A 20,859-nucleotide genomic window follows, 5' to 3' on the forward strand; every position below is an offset into this window, starting at 1 on the left:
ACTTTCTTTTCATTCTTTTGAGTTGGTATGTGTCACTTTCATCTTTATTTCATTAAAATAATAAACTCTTTATGTCTCTAGTCCAGGTGAATCCTTCCCTCTCTGGAAGCTTCAGTTGGCTAGTCTGTTGGCAGAATTCATACCTGTTGTTGAAAGACAGGAGGTCTTCCGCTTCTAGCCTCTATTACAGTAAGAGATAGGAAATCCCTGTAGCAAAAAAAAAAAAAAAAAAAATGATGTGCTCATAATAATGCAGAAATGGTCAGCATTCCTTTCCATCCCAGATGCTACGTCAAGAGATAGAGGGGCAGACACTCCATGGCTTTATATTTAGATAAAGCATGAGCATTGGACAGTGACCCAGATCATAACGTTGGAGTTACACCTCCTAATTAGGCTTACTTTTCCTAACAGCTACCATTCATTGAAGGTTTTCCACATACTAGGCGCTGTAATGACGGCATTATATTTTAACTCATTATATTTTCACAGTAAGTCTGCAAGACACATGTTGGTTGTTTTATATTCTTTAATGAGATGGTCAGTCAGGTGAGGCCACAAGAGGAGTCAGAGGAGAAGCTTAGGAAGAAACAAAGTTTATTATACTCACAGGTCCTAGAGGCAGGAGGCACACCAACCAGGGCCACATGGAAAAAAACAGGGTGGTCAGAAGGCAGAAGACAGGATGGGGGGTGGGGAAGTGCTTAAGCTACTTCATTGAGGTTTCCATGGGAAATGCAAAGCACGGCAGGGTAAACAGTTTAGGATTGGTGAGTTTGAATCATTTCATTTGGCTCTGGCCTATAAGGGTGGTCACCAGTTGCCTGGCACCTGGCCCTGGGATGATTAAGGCAGAGGAATATTGCCTCTGTACATGCCAGATAGAAGAGATAGGGCTCGGGATAGGTTAGCTTGCATAACAAAGTCATGCTCCAGGCTGGGCCTTTTGCCATCTCTAAGAATCAGCTAGCCCAGGGAGGGGCAGTCTCTCTGTAGCTAGAATGGTTTCTTATGATGTCAAAACATCATAATATACAAGAAATTATGTATACACAATATATTAGTATTCCTATATAACAGAAGAGGAAATTGAGGTTCAGAGAGGTTCATTTAGAGCTCAACTGGTATTTATCAGAGTAAGATTAATTTTGAAGTCTGAATGACCATTAATTGCTATCCTGCATTAATTTTTCTCTTAAGTTCTTCCAAGTCATAGTATTTCTAGATATGCATTTAGAAAAATGAGACAATACTGCTAGAGTGATTTGATTTCTTTGATGGATTATTTTGCAAATTAACTGTAGTTAATATGCACAGTTATCAGATTTGAAGACACTCTGTAATTAAAAACATTCATCAACCAATATTCTTCAACTGATCAATTTTAACAAATTTTATATTTCATGTTATTTGCACTGGGGAGTAGGGCTTTGCTCATTCAATAGACCATATAGCTTGAGCTGTATGGTGTTTTGTTTTCTCCAGCTGGGACAGAGCAAGTAAAAATGGTCTTCACTGGGACTTCCCTGGTGGCGCAGTGGTTAAGAATCTGCCTGCCAATGCAGAGGACCCACGTTTGAGCCCTGGTCCGGGAAGATCCCACATGCCATGGAGCAACTAAGCCCGTGCACCACAACTACTGAGCCTGCACTCTAGAGCTTGTGAGCCACAACTACTGAGCCCACACGCCACAACTACTGAAGCCCATGTGCCTAGAGCCTGTGCTCCGCAACAAGAGAAGCCACCGCAATGAGAAGCCCACGCACCACAACAAAGAGTACCCCCCACTCGTCGCAACTAGAGAAAGCCCACACATAGCAATGAAGACCCAACGCAGCCAAAAATTAATTAATTAATTTTGAAAAAATGGTCTTCACTGATTTAGGTTATATATAAGAAACTTTCCAACAAAGAGCTGAGAGGTCTTGGAATTGTATTTTGCAGCTTCATTTAGGAAAAGGCAATCTATGCTATGGGAGACAGATTTTACTGTTTGAACAGAAGGAGCAAAAGTAAACTGTTATAAAGAATGTGAACTATATACATACAGGTAAGATAGTACAATTCGAAATTTAAAGAATTTCTGGGAACAACTCAATGTTAGAAGCAGGAAAAAAAAACTTTGATGGGAAATCCTAAAACAACAAACTAAGAAGCAACTAAGCTACAGCTTTTAGATCAAGCCTAAATCTTAATAGTTGGGAGACTATGTTTTTATCTTTTTATTTATTGAATTTATTTTGGTCCTGCTTCTTTCCAAAATGGACTTGGAGAAAAGCCTAAAGACATGGCAATATAAAATAAGGGTAATAAAAGAAAACTCTGTTTCTTCCTACTCACAACACTTTTGACACCAAATGTGTGGGCTTTCCATGCCAAGCAGTTCTCCAGTTCTCTGTGACACCATCTGGGTGTCCTACAATTTAATTCATTATGACACTAACTATCCAGATTTAGCACAAACTCCACAAGTTAAGGGCTCAGTCCCGTAAGACTGCCCCCACTTCAGACACCAGTCACAAGTCCCACGTTGTCACTGGTACTTCTGACTAACAGGCTATAAACCAGAGGTTCCCATGACCCTCTCCTTGAGTTGAATACTTTGCTAGAATGGCTCACAGAACTCAAAAAAATACTTTACTATTACCAGTTTACTATAAGGGATACAACTCAGGAATAGCCAACTGGAAATACACAGGGCAACAAATGTGTGAACAGGTGAGGAGCTTCATGCCCTCTCCAGACCACCACCTCCTGGTATGTGGATGCGTTCAACAACCTGGAATCATTCTGAACCAAGTCCTTTAAGACTTCAGTGGAGGCTTCCTTACGTAGGCATGGCTGATTAAATCTTTGGCCATTGGTGATTAACTCAGTCTCTGGCCCTTCTCCCCTCAGAGGTCTTGGTGTGGGGCTGAAAGTTCCAACCATCTAATTGCATGGTTGGTTCCTCTGGCAACCAGCCCCCATCCTAAGGCTACCTAGGGTCCCAGGGAGAGTCACCTCATTAACTTAAAAACAAGAATGGTCAAAAGGGGCTTATTATGAATAGGAAAAGACATTCCTCTTACCCTTATCATTCAGGTAATTACAAAGGTTTTAGGATCTCTGTGCCAGAAGCCAGAACAAAGACCAAATATATATTTCTTATTATATCACAACATGTTAGGTAATAAAACAGAAAGAGAAAATCGGGACTAGTGAAAGAAAAAAAAAGAGCACACATGCTAATCCACCTCAAGAATTTAAATACCTCTTGTGTCAGAGTTTAACTCAGAGAGATTGGTTTAAGACTGCTGAGTAGAAGGAAGTGTGCTCGTTCCCTCTTGCGAGACCTTTGGAATAACAACTAACTGCTGAACAATCATCGACAGGAAGACGCTAGAACTCACCAAAAAACATACCCTACAGCCAAAGACAAAGGAGAAGCTGCAATGAGATTGTAGGAGGGGCAGAATCACAATAAAATCAAATCCCATAACTTCTGGGTGGGTGACTCACAAACTGGAGAACACTTATACCACAGAAGTCCACCCAATGGAGTGAAGGTTCTGAGCCTCACATCAGGCTTCCCAACCTGGGGGTCCAGCAACAGGAGGAGGAATTCCCAGAGAATCAGACTCTGAACACTAGTGGGATTTGATTGCAGGACTTTGACAGGACTGGGGGAAACAGAGACTCCACTCTTGAAGGGCACACACAAAGTAGTGTGCACATCAGGACCCAGGGGGAAGGAGAAGTGACCCCATAGGACACTGAACCAGACCTACGTGCTAGTGTTGGAGGGTCTCCTGCAGAGGCAGGGGGTGGCTATGGCTCACCCTGGGGACAAGGACACTGGCAGCAGAAGTTCTGGGAAGTACTCTTTGGCGTAAGCCCTCACAGAGTCCACCATTAGCCCCACCAAAGAGCCAGGTAGGCTCCAGTGTTGGGTCGCCTCAGGCCAAACAACCAACAGGGAGGGAACTCAGCCCCACACAACAGCAGATAGGCGGATTAAAGTTTTACTGAGCTCTGCCCAACAGAGCAACACCCAGCTCTACCCACCACCAGTCCCTCCCATCAGGAAGCTTGCACAAGCCTTTAGATAGCCTTGTCCACCAGAGGGCAGACAGCAGAAGCAAGAACTACAATCCTGCAGCCTGTGGAACAAAAACCACATTCACAGAAAGATAGACAGAATAAAAAGGCAGAGGACTATGTACCAGATGAAGGAACAAGATAAAACCCCAGAAAAAAAAACTAAATGAAGTGGAGATAGGTAACCTTCCAGAAAAAGAATTCAGAATAATTACAGTGAAGATGATCCAGGACCTCAGAAAAAGAATGGAGGCAAAGGGCTTCCCTGGTGGTGCAGTGGTTGAGAATCTGCCTGCCAATGCAGGGGACATGGGTTCGAGCCCTGGTCTGGGAAGAGCCCACATGCCATGGAACAACTGGGCCCGTGAGCCACAATTACTGAGCCTGCACGTCTGGAGCCTGTGCTCCGCAACGGGAGAGGCCGCGATAGTGAGAGGCCCGTGCACCGCGATGAAGAGTGGCCCCCACTTGCCACAACTAGAGAAAGCCCTCGCACAGAAACGAAGACCCAACACAGCCATAAATAAATAAATTAATAATTGGGGGGAAAAAAAAAGATTATAGGTGTTATTAAATTTAAAAAAAAAAAAAAGAATGGAGGCAAAGATGGAGAAGATGCAAGATATGTTTAACAAAGACCTAGAAGAATTAAAGAACAAATACCTAGAAGAATTAAAGAACAAACAAACAGAGATGAACAATACAATAACTGAAATGAAGAATACACGAGAAGGAATCAATAGCAGAATAACTGAGGCAGAAGAACAGATAACTGACCTGGAAGACAGATGGTGGAATTCACTGCTGCGGAACAGAATAAAGAAAAAAGAATGAAAAGAAATGAAGACAGCCTAAGAGACCTCTGGGACAACATTAAACACACCAACATTCGCATTATAGGGGTCCCAGAAGGAGAAGAGCGAGAGAAAGGACCTGAGAAAATATTTGAAGAGATTATAGTCAACAACTTCCCTAACATGGGAAAGGAAATAGCCACCCAAGTCCAGGAAGCTCAGAGAGTCCCAGGCATGATAAACCCAAGGAGAAGCATGCCGAAACATAGTAATCAAATTGACAAAAATTAAAGACAAAGAAAAATTATTAAAAGCAACAAGGGAAAAACGACAAATAACATACAAGGGAACTCCCATAAGGTTAACAGCTGATTTCTCATCAGAAACTCTACAACCCAGAAAGGAGTGGCATGATGTATTTAAAGTGATGAAAGGGAAGAACCTACAACCAAGATTACACTACCCGGCAAGTATCTCATTCAGATTCAACAGAGAAATCAAAAGATTTACAGACAAGCAAAAGCTAAGAGAATTCAGCACCACCAAACCAGCTCTACAGCAAATGCTAAAGGAACTTCTCTAAGTGGGAAACACAAGAGAAGAAAAGGACCTACAAAAACAAATCCAGAACAATTAAGGAAATGGTAATAGGAACATACATATCAATAATTACCTTAAATGTGAATGGATTAAATGATCCAACCAAAAGACACAGGCTCACTGAACGGATACAAAAACAAGACACATATATGTGCTGTCTATAAGAGGCCCACTTCAGACCTAGGGACACATACAGACAGAAAGTGAGGGGATGGAAAAAGATATTCCATGCAAATGGAAATCAAAAGAAAGCTGGAGTAGCTATACTCATATCAGATAAAATAGACTTTAAAATAAAGAATGTTATAAGAGACAATGAAGGACACTACATAATGATCAAGGGACCAATCCAAGAAGAAGATATACCAATTATAAATATATATGCACCCAATATAGGAGCACCTCAATATATAAGGGAAATGCTAACACCTATAAAAGAGGAAATCGACAGCAACACAATAATAGTAGGGGAATTTAACACCTCACTTACACCAATGGACAGATCATCCAAACAGAAAAGTAATGAGGAAACAGAAGCTTTAAATGACACAATAGACCAGATAGATTTAGTTGATATTTATAGGACATTCTATCCAAAAATATCAGATTACACTTTCTTCTCAAGTGCACATGGAACATTCTCCAGGATAGATCACATCTTGGGTCACAAATCAAACCTTGGTAAATTTAAGAAAACTGAAATTATATCAAGCATCTTTTCCGACCACAATGCTATGAGATTAGAAATCAATTACAGGGATAAAAACATAAAAAACACAAACACATGGAGGCTAAACAATACGTTACTAAATAACCAAGAGATCTGAAGAAATCAAAGAGGAAATCAAAAAATATCTAGAGACAAATGACAACGAAAACACGATGATCCAAAACCTATGGGATGCAGCAAAAGCAGTTCTAAGAAGGAAGTTTGTAGCAATACAATCCTACCTCAAGAAACAAGAAAAATCTCAAATAAACAATCTAACCTTATGCCTAAAGAAACTAGAGAAAGAAGAACAAACAAAACCCAAAGTTAGCAAAAGGAAAGAAATCATAAAGATCAGAGCATAAATAAATGACATAGAAACAAAGAAAACAATAGCCAAGATCAATAAAACTAAAAGCTGGCTCTTTGAGAAGATAAACAAAATTGATAAACCTTTAGCCAGACTCATCAAGAAAAAGAGGGAGAGGACTGAAATCAATAAAATTAGAAATGAAAAAGGAGAAGTTACAACAGACACTGCAGAAATACAAAGCATCATAAGAGACTACTACAAGCAACTCTATGCGAATAAAATGGACAACCTGGAAGAAATGGACACATTCTTAGAAAGGTATAACCTTCCAAGACTGAACCAAGAAGAAACAGAAAACATGAACAGACCAATCACAAGTAATTGAAACTGTAATTGAAAGTAATGTAATTGAAACTGTGATTAAAAATCTTCCAACAAACAAAAGTCCAAGACCAGATGGCTTCACAGGTGAATTCTATCAAACATTTAGAGAACAGCTAACACCCATCCTTCTCAAACTCTTCCAAAAAATTGCAGAGGAAGGAACACTCCCAAACTCATTCTACAAGGCCACCATCTCCCTGATACCAAAGCCAGACAAAGATATTTAAAAAAAGGAAAATTACATATCAATATCGCTGATGAATATAGATGCCAAAATCCTCAACAAAATACTAACAAACCAAATCCAACAACACATTAAAAGGATCATACGCCACGATCACGTGGGATTTATGCCAGAGATGCAAGGATTCTTCAATATATGCAAATCAATCAATGCGATACACCATATTAACAAATTGAAGCATAGAAGCCATATGATCCTCTCAACAGATGCAGAAAAAGCTTCTGACAAAATTCAACACCAATTTATGATAAAAACTCTCCAGAAAGTGGGCATAGAGGGAACCTACCTTAACATAATAAAGGCCATATTTGTCAAACCCACAGCAAACATCGTTCTCAATGGTGAAAAACTGAAAGCATTTCCTCTAAGATCAAGAACAAGACAAAGATGTCCACTCTCACCACTATTATTCAGCATAGTTTTGGAAGTCCTAGTCACAGCAATCAGAGAAGAAAAAGAAATAAAAGGGATACAAATTGGAAAAGAAGAAGTAAAACTGTCACTGTTAGCAGATGACATGATACTATACACAGACAATCCTAAAGATGCCACCAGAAAACTACTAGAGTTAATCAATGAATTTGGTAAAGTTGCAGGATACAAAATTAATACACAGAAATCTCTTGCATTCTTATACACTAACAACAGAAGTTCAGAAAGAGAGATTAAGGAAACAATCCCATTCACCATTGCAACAAAAAGAATAAAATACCTAGGAATAAACCTACTAAGGAGGTAAAAGACCTGTACTCAGAAAACTATAAGACACAGATGAAAGAAATCAAAGATGACACAAACAGATAGAGAGATATACCATGTTCTTGGATTGGAAGAATCAATATTGTGAAAATGACTATACTACCCAAAGCAATCTACAGATTCAATGCAATCCCTAGCAAATTACCAATGGCATTTTTTATGGAACTAAAACAAAAAAATCTTAAAATTTGTATGGAGACACAAAAGACTCCAAATAGCCAAAGAAATCTTGAGGGAAGAAAACGGAGCTGGAGGAATCAGACTTCCTGACTTCAGACTATACTACAAAGCTACAATGGTCAAGACAATATGGTACCGGCACAAAAACAGAAATATAGATCAATGGAACAGGATAGAAAGCCCAGAGATAAACCCACGCACCTATGGTCAACTAATCTATGACAAAGGAGGCAAGGATATACAATCGAGAAAAGACAGTCTCTTCAAAAAGTGGTGCTGGGGAAACTGGACAGCTACATGTAAAAGAATGAAATTAGAACACTCTCTAACACCATACACAACAATAAACTCAAAATGGATTAAAGACCTAAATGTAAGACCGGACACTATAAAACTCTTAGAGGAAAACATAGGAAGAACACTCTTTGACATAAATCACAGCAAGGTCCTTTTTGACCCACCTCCTAGAGTAATGGAAATAAAACCAAAAATAAGCAAATGGGACCTAATAAAAAAGCTTTTGCATAGCAAAGGAAATTATAAACAAGACATAAAGACAACCCTCAGAATGGGAGAAAATATGTGCAAATGAATCAAGGGACAAAGGATTGATCTCAAAAATATATAAACAGCTCATGCAGCTCAATATTAAAAAAACAAACAACCCAATCAGAAAATGGGCAGAAGACCTAAATAGACATTTCTCCAAAGAAAACATGCAGATGGCCAAGAGGCACAACATTCTTAGAAACAACATCACTAATTATTAGAGAAATGCAAATCAAAACTACAATGAGGTATTACCTCACACCGGTTAGAATGGGCATCATCAGAAAAATCTACAAACAACAAATGCTGGAGAGGGTGTGGAGAAAAGGGAACCCTCTTGCACTGTTGGGGGGAATGTAAATTGATACAGACACTATGGAGAACAGTATGGAGGTTCCTTAAAAATCTAAAAATAGAATTACCATATGACCCAGCAATCCCACTACTGGACATATACCCAGAGAAAACCATAATTCAAAAAGACACATGCACCTCAGTGTTCATTGCAGCACTGTTTACAATAGCCAGGTCGTTGAAGCAACCTAGATGCCCATCGAGAGACTAATGGATTGAGAAGATGTGGTACATATATACAATGGAATATTAGCCATTAAAAAGGAACGAAACTGGGTCATTTGTAGAGACATGGATGGACCTAGAGACAGTCATACAGAGTGAAGTAAGTCAGAAAGGGAAAAACAAATATAGTATATTAACACATATATGTGGAATCTAGAAAATAGTATAGAGGAACCGGTTTGCAAGGCAGAAATAGAGACACAGATGTAGAGAACAAACGTATGGACACCAAGGGGGGAAAGCAGGGGTGGTGGTGGTGGTGGTGGGATGAATTGGGAGACTGGGATTGACATACATACACTAGTATGTATAAAATAGATAACTAAGAAAAATTATTGAAAGCAGCAAGGGAAAAACGACAAATAACATACAAGGGAACTCCCGTAAGGTTAACAGCTGATTTCTCAGCAGAAACTCTGCAAGCCAGAAGGGAGTGGCATGATATACTTAAAGTGATGAAAGGGAAGAACCTACAACCAAGATTACTCTACCCGGCAAGGATCTCATTTAGATTTGATGGAGAAATCAAAAGCTTTACAGACAAGCAAAAGGTAAGAGAATTCAGCACCACCAAACCAGCTCTACAACAAATGCTAAAGGAACTTCTCTAAGTGGGAAACACAAGAGAAGAAAAGGACCTACAAAAACAAACCCAAAACAATTAAGAAAATGGTCATAGGAACATACATATCGATAATTACCTTAAACGTGAATGGATTAAACGCCCCAACCAAAAGACATAGACTGGCTGAATGGATACAAAAACAAGACCCATATATATGCTGTCTACAAGAGACCCACTTTAGACCTAGGGACACATACAGACTGAAAGTTAGGGGATGGAAAAAGATATTCCATGCAAATGGAAATCAAAAGAAAGCTGGAGTAGCTATACTCATATCAGATAAAATAGACTTTAAAATAAAGAATGTTACAAGAGACAAGGAAGGACACTACATAATGATCCAGGGATCAATCCAAGAAGAAGATATAACAATTATAAATATATATGCACCCAACATAGGAGCACCTCAATACATAAGGCAACTGCTAACAGCTATAAAAGAGGAAATCGACAGTAACACAATAATAGTGGGGGACTTTAACACTTCACTTACACCAATGGACAGATCATCCAAAATGAAAATAAATAAGGAAACAGAAGCTTTAAATGACACAATAGACCAGATAGATTTAATTGATATATATAGGACATTCCATCCAAAAACAGCAGATTACACGTTCTTCTCAAGTGCGCACGGAACATTCTCCAGGATAGATCACATCTTGGGTCACAAATCAACCCTCAGGAAAAAAAAAAAAAAAATAGATAACTAATAAGAACCTGCTGTATAAATAAATAAATTAATTTAATTAAATTTAAAAAAAGAAAAGAAAGAATTTAACTCAGAGCTTCCTGGTAGACACTTTAGAAAATACATATGAATTTATTTATCCTCCAAGTTTACATGAAAATTTTAATTGTCCATAATTTAAAGTAAATAACATTAAACACAACTGCCATATGAAATTTAAATTATTGGGGAAAATTAATGGTAAGATATATAAACCCTTTCTTTTAAAAAAATTTTAATAGATTTATTTTTTAGAGCCGTTTTAGATTCACAGCAAAATTAAATGGAAGGTACAGAGTTTTCCCATACACTCCCCTGCTCCCACACACCCACAGCCTCCCCCATTATCAACATCCCCCACCAAAGTGGTACATTTGTTACAATCAGTGCACCTACACTGACACATTATAATCACCCAAAGTTCATAGTTTTTTTTTAATAAAATTATTTATTTTATTTATTTTTGGCTGTGTTGGGTCTTTGTTGCTGTGCGCAGGCTTTCTCTAGTTGCGACGAGTGGGGGCTACTCTTTGTTGTGCTGCACGGGCTCTAGGTGTGCGGGCTTCAGTAGTTGTGGCTTAGTAGTTGTGGCTCACAGGCTTAGTTGCTCCGCGGCATGTGGAATCTTCCCAGACCAGGGCTCGAACCCGTGTTCCCTGCATTGGCAGGTGGATTCTTTAACCACTGCGCCATCAGGGAAGCCCCAAAGTCCATAGTTTACACTAGGGTTCACTCTTGGTATTGTACATTCTATGGGTTTTGACAAATGTATAATGGCATGCACCCCCACCATCACCATATGACACAGAATTGTTCCACTGCTCTAAAATTTCTCTGTGCTCTGCTCATCATCCCCTTCTCCGCATTAACACTTGGCAATCATTGATCTTTTTGCTGTCTCCATAGTTTTCTGGAAGCCACTTTTAAAAGGGAAACTTGATATAGTAAGTGTTCATCAGAAAATAGAAGACGTAAAATTTTCTCCAAAGAAACAAAATTTTTATTGGCCTGAAATTCCATAAGAAATTACTTTATGGGATCAAAACAGATACATCAGACAACATCCACAACAATCTTCCAGAAAGTGCAGGTGAAGATCTTATTTAACTATATCTTATAATAAACTCATTTAAGGTGTAGGTCCAACTTAGTAAGAGAAGAATCTTCCAGGTTCTAAGTTAAGTTCCAAGAGACTAACTTGATCCAAGGTTAATATTTGGGAAATCCAGAGGAATTGTTAGATAGCACATCCCCTTATCTAGGTTGGCTTCCATAAATATCATTTATTTTAAGAAGGATTTTTATAAGCGCTAAAGTTTTGCCTAAAGAATTGGTCTTCCATGTTGTTTGAGAACAGATCCATGCTTTAGAGACCAGAAGAGTAGGTTGATAATTTATTATGAAAGGTGAACAGCTTAACTAGTACTTCCCCCGTGTGGCAGTGAGATGCAAGAGTATTTTAGGCAACTTTGAATTTCCTCAAATACTTTGATAAAAGCTAAATTGAGATTAGAGATTCACAACACAGCATTGTCAGAGCTGGTTTAGGCATAGAAGATGTTCAGGCAAGTGTTTGCAGTTGCCTGTCTTAGACATAGAAAAATCTTAGAGAAGCATTTAATTCCCAGCAGTAAAACCAATCAGTATTTGTTGAGCACTTATTACATGTACCATGTGCTTGACTAGGTACTTTACACAATTTACCTAATTTAATTGGGTGAATTATACGTTAAGAATTACCAAATAAATATATTGACTTACTGTATGATGAAAATCATAGACTAAGTGAATTTTGGAGAATGATTTTCAAGTACAATGATTTTTCAGTGATGTCATAATTAGTGTTAAGTTTTATTTCTGGCAATAATTAAATACTAAGTTTACTGATTTCTTGAGGCTACGGCAAAGACAATGCTAGATATTCAATTAAAAGTTTTCATTTTCCTCCTTGGCACACTGGAAAAATATATTTTCCAAATTCTCTTGCAGTTAAATTGGAGCCATGTAACTAGGTAGTGGCCAGTGGAATGCCACAAACCCCCCAGGTGTAATTGCCTGGGCTCTCTCTCTGCCTTGGCCACTTGGCTACAGGAGAACTCCAGGAAGATAAAACCACAGGACGGAAGGAGGCCAGCTGCCTGAATAGCCACTTGCAAAGGATCTCTTAGGAGAGCTGTCCAACTTGCATTAAAATTTTGCACTAATGAAAGGAACTGAATTGTGTTAAGCCAAAGATATTAGGAGTAATGTGTTAAAGAAGCTGGCTAGTGGTACCACTCTTGGTTTTGTGATACTAAAAATTTATTGTCAGTGAAGAAGAATCTTTCTACTTTTATACATAAAAACATGAAGAAAAATTTTTTAAATTTGTATCAGATCATTAAGATACAAATTTAAAACAGCTGAAAGGTAAGAGACTAAACATAACTTATTTCATAATTCTTGAAACTGCTTTCTAATGTGTTGGTCAGCCATTCATGCCTATTTCAATTCTTCCAGTGATATTAAAATAGAATTGAAGGCCTATCAAATAAAGTCTTCCATTGTCTTTGCAGAATTACTTGAAGATGGATGAGAATCATTGACAGTAAGTACAGTTGTCCTTCCATATCCGCAGGGGATTGGTTCCAGGACCCCCACGCAGACCAAAATCCACAGATGCTCAAGCTCCTTAAATAAAATGATGTAGTACGGTTGGCCCTCTCTTATCCGGTTCCCACATTTGCAGATTCAACCAGTGGTGATCCATCTTCAGTTCCATCTTTGTGACAACCCTATTGGCCTAGTGTCCAGTCTCTGCAAGGGACATGCGCAGTCACTGAACTCAGGTTGTTCCAAAGCTATGGTTTGCCATCTGGCATATTTGGTTCTCCCTGTCTAAATGCAGTTTACCAATCAGGGGTCCATTTTTACCAGCCACATAGCTACACAGTTCACAAATCACCTTATCAGGTTGCCAGGGGAACAATGCTAAAAAGTTAACATAAGGTCAAATTCTCATGAAGAATGGGAAAGGATTTTGTTAACCGTTTACCCACATAGAGGTTTCTGTCAACTTGACTGTAATGGATTCTTTTAATATATTCCTAGATTGTACTTACTAATCATTTATTTAGGGCTTTTGCATTGATATTCGTATCTGTATATGTGTGTATGTTTGTGCACATGTGAAAAGGCTATTTTTTCAGGTGGAGATATCAACGACTTCTCAGGAATAATTCGTAAGCATTTCTTTTTTGATACTTTAGAAGAATTTAAATAGTATTAGAATTGTTCTTTGAAGGGGTGGTATGCTCTGATTGTGGTATAGCTACAGCTGCTGTGTGTAGGCTGGAAAGCTTGTGACACATGTTATTTTGTAAAATTATTACTATGTTCACTTGGAAGGTACAGTATATATCCAGATAAAAGGAATATCATTATAGAAAATGAGAATGTTAGTATCTTTGCTGCTCCTTGTTGCTTTTATAAGGTATCTTAAGAAGGGGATGGGCTCAGGCAAGAACTGGCTGTTTTATAAGCAGAAATGGCAGGAAATGAGAATGTCCAGAAATTTCGGGCCTCCCAGGCTTGAAAAAGACAACTGCTTTTAGGCCCTGAACATTAATATAAATATATATCTGATCCCTGTGGCCAGGATCAGAGTACGGGTGTGGCCCTCCCCAACAACCCTATAATTTCAGCTAGCCTCAAGGGGGCCTCCGTTAAGATGAAAGAGTAAGGTATGGACACGAGGAATCAAAGAAATAAAGCAGGCTTAAGAACTAGGACTAGAAAAGACTTTGGTTATGTTATCTGCACAAGGAACTGACTGGAAGCAATTAGATCAGAAGTCTATTAGGGTTTTAAGGAGATCTTAAAGCCACAGAAACCATGAGTCTGGCCTGAAAATGTGCTGTCTCTCTTAGCTCCTTAAAAGCAACACTCAGGCCTTCAAATCTGTACCAGTAGAAAAAGAACTGTCAGTGATGTACAGTCCCCAAGGAAGGCATATGCTCCAATAGTCACTTCTGATGTGGCCCTAGAGGATGAATGAATGGACAAGGTAGTAGAAGCAGGGGTGACCTGATTGTCTGCCCCTCCCTCTGCTGCCAGAGAAGAGCATCTCCGTGATTCTTGCTCACCTGGGGTCAAAACTGCCGCGAATGAGCAGCTGTGTGTTCCTCATCCTTCTCTTTTCTTAACAGGACTTTTTGAAGCAGTAACCCTGTCCCTGTGTCACGGCCGCATATGGGACAGGAGGAGCAATAGCTTGCTTAACAGCTTGCACGACAAGGACTACGAGAACTTGGTAGAGAAAACACATTTTCTCTCTCCTTTGCCCGAACACTGCCGCTACCCAACACCCTCACTTTATCCTGACTCTGCTCAAATGTCATCTCCCAGAGGTGACCAAATCACTCCACCTAAAATCACAGCCCATCTCTCTCTATCACCTTATCCTTCCTTTACTCTATTTACACCTTTACCCTCTCTTTATAGCACATATTGTCTTGCTCCTCCAGTGCAATGCAAGCTCTTTCGGGGCATGACTTTGTCTTGTTGCTGAAGTCCTAGCACCTAGAAATGTCCAATACAGGGTAGGCTCTCAATAAATATTTGCTGGGGAAAAAAAAAAAAAGACTAAATAATTAAGAGCTTCTGATTCCCAGGTATTGGAAGTTGTGTTCGCTTAGTTCTATTTTGCCGTTTATCTGTATCACATTGTGGCCAGTGATAGATGATTATTTGTGTGCAAGGAAATTGGGATTACTCCTTGCAAGGTGGCATTATCTGGTATGAAACCTAACCAAAACGTTGTCCTACTGGAAAAGTACAGATATTGCTAAAAGCTGTTTGGTATGGTTCTTTCTTATTTTATTTATTTGGCTGCATTGGGTCTCAGTTGCAGCACGCAGGATCTTTCCCTGCAGCACGCGAGCTCTAGAGCATGTGGGCTTAGTTGCCCCTCAGCATGTGGGATCTTAGTTCCCTGACCAGGGATTGTTCCATGTCCCCTGCATTGGAAGGCGGATCTTCAAAACTGGACCACCAGGGAAGTCCTCTTGTTTGTTTTTAAGACTGAGATAGTGAAATGTCACTCCCATAGGAACTCCACCTCTTTTTTGGAATGGGCACTGGTGGTCATAATGGCAGCAGATTACCCAGTTAGACCTTGGAATTCCTTTAGCATCTCCTCACTCCATGATTCAACAAAGACTGATATAATTAGCTATGGCTGACTCAAGGGAGAAGCTAAAGTTCACCAGGCAGAATTTAATCCAACCCAATGCAATCTATTTAATATTTGCTGAATTTAAGCCTTGTGCCAGGCATCGTGCTGGGCGCAAGGGATACAATGACGACTGCCCTTGCCCTCCTATTGGTTAGATTAGTGTCTCGAGGGAAACTAGATTTGATAGAGAAGCAGTTCCACCACAGTGCATTAAGAGCTACTCTAGGGGACGCATAGGGCTATAGAAGCACATGCCACAGGAGTCCCAGGCACGCGAAAAATCACAAAGGCTTCCTTCTTGGGTAACTGTCAGCTAAGCTTATACCCAAACGGTAAGTGGAGAGTGTCCCTATGAAGAAGGAAGATGCTGATTCACTTTGCTGTACACCTGAAACTAACACAACATGGTAAATCAACTATATTCCAATAAAACTTAAAAAAAAAAAAAAGAAGAAGAAGAAGAAGAAGGAAGATGAATTGAGTGTTTTCTAGGCCAAAGAAAATATATGGAAAAAAAAAGAAGAGCTAGGCAGAGGGGGTATTACACACTTACTCCAGACATTTGTCCTATTTTAACCTATCACTCATCCTCCTTTTGTTACATCTCCAGTTTTTAGCCTGTAGGTTGGCCCCTTTCTCTCTAATCATCCATTGCTCAAGCCAGGAACCTAGAAACAAAGAAAATGGCTAAGAAGCAGCCACTGGAACCTGGAACCAGGCCTACATTACACTTACAAAAATTTGATTTTCTGCAGAAAAAATATTTTGACTCCTACGTTTTTAGAAAGATCTGAAATGGATGACACCAAGCTGTTTGCCTAAAATAATGTCCCAAGCCTGAAATGGAATGGATATTTCCTGAGATTAAAATAGAAACTTGTTTTGCTAACAGAAAACAACTTGGAAATCAAAGAGTCATTTAACTTGAAACCATTATTTTTCCTTTTCTTGCAGAAAATTCCTGTGTTTATACACACTAAGAGATTGAGATAATGAGGTCCCTCTGCCACAGAACTTTCCATTAAAAATTTAAAGTTGGAGAAATCTCAAAAAAACAATAAAGATGGGGGGGGGGGAGTTTGTAACGTAACAAACTCATTCAGTAAACATTTATGAGCACCTACTACATGCCAGGCACTAAACAAAGAAACTTGCCCTTGTAGAGTTTGCATTCTAGCAGAAAGAAGACATGCAAAACAAGAAATAAGCAAATTATATAGGAAACTAGAAGATGAGTGCTTTGGAGAAAGGACAAATTAGAACAGGCAGGGACAGGTTGCAATTTTAAATAGGGTGGTCAAGGTTCGTCTCCACAAAGAGGTGACATATGAGCAAAGACTGAAGTGAGAATGGGAGCCATGCCGATATCTGGGTCCAGGCAGAAGTAACAGTCAACGGCCCGAGGCAAGGGGCATGCCTGGAGTGTGGGAGAAAGGCACGGAGGCCATGGATTACAGGAGAGGTATGGGAGACCAGATCACCGGCCTGGGCAGTTATTCCGGGTAGGGCTTGGGAAGAGAGGTGACTTGATCGGACTGATGTTTTAACGTGCATTTTACGTTAATCACTGAGTGTTTTCATTTGAACACAGTCCTTTTATAATACATTTTACTCTGCAATAACAGAGCAATGATGGTTCAAAATGGTTTTCTAAATGATCTCCGCAGTATCGGGCACCACAGGACTGCTAAGTAGTAACCGCCCTCCCTCTCCGGGGGACACGTGCCCCTAAAGGGGCAGCCGTCGCTCTCCTTCTAAAGTGCTCATTGTTGAGCTGGCAGAGATGGAAACAGTCTGCACGTCTCTTCTTCAAAACTCGAAAAAGAAGCCAAGCATTTCTTTCGCTTGGTTACAAAATTTTTAAAAATCTGCCTCTGCCAACTCTGCGGGAGAAGCAAACTCCCTGAGTTTGCCTTTGCTAATTTGTCCAAGTCGTGCTGCGGTTTCACTACATGCAGACACTGCTCAGCTCCAGTCCCACAAACCTCTCTCATCTTGGACTTCGCCCTCCGGTGAAAGCTGTGGCTCGCCCCTTCGATCACCACCTGCTCGGAAGGAACCCGCGGAGCGCGCACCTCCGGCCCGGGCCCCTTTCCTCCCCGGCTCTGACTTTCCTGCCGAGCACCCTGCTCTCCGCAGCCCAGGCCAGGCTCGCAACTTTCCTCCCAGCCTGGCGCTCACCCCGCTTGGCTGGTCCCCAAGAGACGCTGCCTTCCCGCGGCGCCCCCGCCCGCGAGCTTCCCGCAGCCGGGCCGAGCACCCTCAGCCCTCACCCGGGGCCCCGAGAGCGGCTAGTCGGGCGCACGCGCGCCCCCCGCCCCTCCCCGCAGGCGGCGCAGCTTCCCCTGCAGCACCTCCCCTCTCGCGGAGGGAGCCGGAGGGGGCTCGGGACGCCGCGCGCAGACCTGCTCCGGCTGCGCGCCGCGCCGCTCTCCTCCGAGAGTTGCAGCAGTAGCCGCGGCGGCCGCAGGGGTTCCCGGCTGCCGCAGCTCCCCGGGGGAGCCGAGCGCGCCTCTCCTGCGAGCCCAGCACCCCCAACCTGCTCGCCGCGCGCAGCTGAGCCGCCGCGCGGGACTCGCCGCCCACCATGGATTTCCTCCTGGCGCTGGTGCTCGGGTCCTCGCTCTATCTGCAGGCGGCCGCGGAGTTCGACGGGAGGTGAGTCGGCCCCCGGGGCGCCCTCTCCTGCTCCATGCAGCGCTAATTTCACACCGCCCTGGGGTTCCCCCTCTCTGCTCTCGGTCCAGAAGTTGGGCCACCGCGCAGCCTCGGCGGGAGGAGAGCCGTCGAGCCGCCCTCTCTACCAGTGGCTGCCCGAGGCCTGGAGGGCGCGCCCTCTGCGCGTCCGGGAACCCCGCCGCGGCTCCCCGGGAGAGGCTGCGCGGCGGCGCGAGCCGCCCACCCCCCGGCTCGGTAAAGAGGACTGGGAGAGAAGGGAGGCTGGAGCCGGGCGTCTGGGTTCTGAGGGCGCGGGTTAGCCGCCCCGGAGGAGGTGACGCGCGGGACATCCCTTGGCTGGGAAACTCTCGCTCTTGATTTAGACAGCTCTGCGGTGGGGAACTTCCAGGTGGTCGGGACCAAATCCCGGCTGGGAGCTGTCAGGGCCGCTCACACAAAGGGTGGGGAGAGGAAGCGACTGGGCTTCCGGGGGGGACCTGTTTGCCTCCCCTCTTGGTTTTCTTGGCGGGGGTGGGGAACTCTGCGTGCGTGTGTCTGTGTGGTGTCTGTGTGTCTGTACGCACGCACAGCTCCCGAGACTCAGGGTGAGCCTGACTGCTGCGTGCTCTGACAGGTTCCAACAACCCAAGGCTCTGCTCCGCTCCGCTGTCACTCAGCCGCTCCTCCCGCCGCTGCGCGCGGAGCCCTCTTCCCTGCCGCCGGATCGGCTCCCGCGAGTGTGTGTGTGTGTGTGAGTGTGTGTGTGTGTGAGTGTGTGTGTGTGAGTGTGTGTGTGTCGGGAGGGTGTGCTCGGTTTCCCCACCTCGGTGCAATTGCAGACCAGACTCGCCCCGAGCGCCGCTCGCTGCTGCTTGCGCAGAAACTAGGCAGGAGCACCCAGGAGAGTTTTTAACTTGGGTCACACCGCCCTGCAGTCGCCCTCAGGCAACGATCGGCACCCACACTCCCGCCCCCGCGCAGCCGGAAAGACTGCCGCACCTGTTTTTCCTGCAATCTTGGAACGAATCAATTCCACGATTGATTGGTTTTCTTGTACCTGGAAGGAACGGAGGGAAGCCAGTGGAGCGCTGAAGAGAAGAAGCGCAGCCTCTTGTTTACCACCTGGTTGGAGGAAATGGAAAGTTCGTGGTTATTTGTCCTTTGGGCTTGGGGGCCTAAGGGGGAGATGAAAGGAAGGGGAATTGAAAAGATTAGGGAACTAAAAAAAACGTGGGTAGCGGCCAGAGGCTGTTTTATTTTTTTATTAAAGTAATAATTTGCCCACATTCGGGTCTGTTGTGCGTTTCTTGCACACATATTTGCAACAAGAAATACATCACATGATTATGCATAAGATTTCCATACAGCCTTAAAAAGATGTCTAAAACAGACAATTAAAAAATTGATCCTCTAGGGGGAAAATGTCATTGAGGTAGGCGTGAATCTAAACAACGAACCGATGTACCAAATAAGGTGCCAAAGTGGAATCCGGTAGTAAATCTTATCCTGAAATCGAGTGCTTGCTTTAGTCCTTATTTACATTAGAGAGGACGGTAACACGAATCGTTGATGCAGGAAAGTTTCAAACCACAAGGACACTTAAGATGTTAGCTACACTTTAAACTCTCCTTGGTTTTATTTAGTCTTCTTTCTCAAGTACATTTTTTTCTGGGAACTTTTTCTGAAGAAGAGTCATATCTGGAAAAGAGTTCTGTTTCATTTGATTTTGAGAAACCTCCCTTCCTTCTCCTTCCCACATGTACCTGTTATATAAGGCAGAAAAATTTTTTCTTTCTGCTTTGACATGTCTTATTTAATACTTTTCAGTTTAAGGTGTTATCAGTCAAAACTGACTTTCCTCTCAGGAACAGGTGTGGGCCTTTGAGGAATCTTTTATTTCAAGCTTAAGAAACCATCCTGTGAGTGGCAGCCTTGAGAATTCTTGGTTTTAGCTGGTGCTCTTTCCTTGTAAGAAAGGATCTTCCCCTCCCTTCCCCCCACCCCCCCCCCCCCCCACTCTTGGGCGGTTGTATCTGCGTTTGTCTGATGTTTGAAATTAGATCATGGCAGAACTATTTCCCTGAAGGTGTGTTATTGTTTTATTTCTTCAGGCATGAAGGAGTCCATAGAAGATTGTTGGGTGTGATTAAAATTTTTTTCTAAAGTAATAACAAAGAGGAAATTATTTTTAATTTCGAAAAGTGTCTTTATTTAATTCGAATCTTTTTGTTTGGTAGGTGGCCCAGGCAAATAGTGTCATCCATTGGCCTGTGTCGTTATGGTGGGAGGATTGACTGCTGCTGGGCCTGGGCCCGCCGGTCCTGGGGACAGTGTCAGCGTGAGTATCACCCCTGGGACTTCAGCTTCCTTTGAGGGCGGGCTGTCCACCGTCCGTCATGGCTTCGCTCTGCACGTCGGAGGGCTCACTCCTGAGCAAGGC

The 20,859-nt window shown here is 42.2% G+C and overlaps 1 protein-coding gene and 1 long non-coding RNA gene across 13 annotated transcripts in view; one reads left to right on the forward strand and one right to left on the reverse strand.

The window, feature by feature from the left end:
- Window positions 1-20,633, reverse strand: part of LOC309661372 — a 37,099-nt gene extending 16,466 nt beyond the window's left edge. For 2 of the 5 annotated variants that reach the window (XR_014263987.1, XR_014263990.1), the window contains exons 1-3: window positions 19,243-20,633; window positions 16,315-16,429; window positions 144-207 (exon numbers count right to left, since the gene is read on the reverse strand). This is a non-coding gene — a long non-coding RNA (uncharacterized lncRNA). Of the gene's footprint in view, window positions 1-143; window positions 208-16,314; window positions 16,430-18,347; window positions 18,462-19,242 lie in introns of those variants that run through there. The other 3 variants (XR_014263988.1, XR_014263991.1, XR_014263989.1) reach the window with 3 other exon arrangements.
- Window positions 17,562-20,859, forward strand: part of NPNT (nephronectin) — a 74,840-nt gene continuing 71,542 nt past the window's right edge. For 5 of the 8 annotated variants that reach the window (XM_082462825.1, XM_082462821.1, XM_082462823.1 and 2 more), the window contains exons 1-2: window positions 18,216-18,419; window positions 20,657-20,757. In XM_082462825.1, the coding sequence (XP_082318951.1) occupies window positions 18,349-18,419; window positions 20,657-20,757 (172 nt within the window). In that variant the 5' untranslated portion in view covers window positions 18,216-18,348. Of the gene's footprint in view, window positions 18,420-20,656; window positions 20,758-20,859 lie in introns of all 8 variants that reach the window. The other 3 variants (XM_082462820.1, XM_082462818.1, XM_082462819.1) reach the window with 3 other exon arrangements.

Source organism: Balaenoptera physalus, assembly GCF_965194825.1.
Source record: "Balaenoptera physalus genome assembly, chromosome: 5".
NCBI lineage: Eukaryota > Metazoa > Chordata > Mammalia > Artiodactyla > Balaenopteridae > Balaenoptera > Balaenoptera physalus.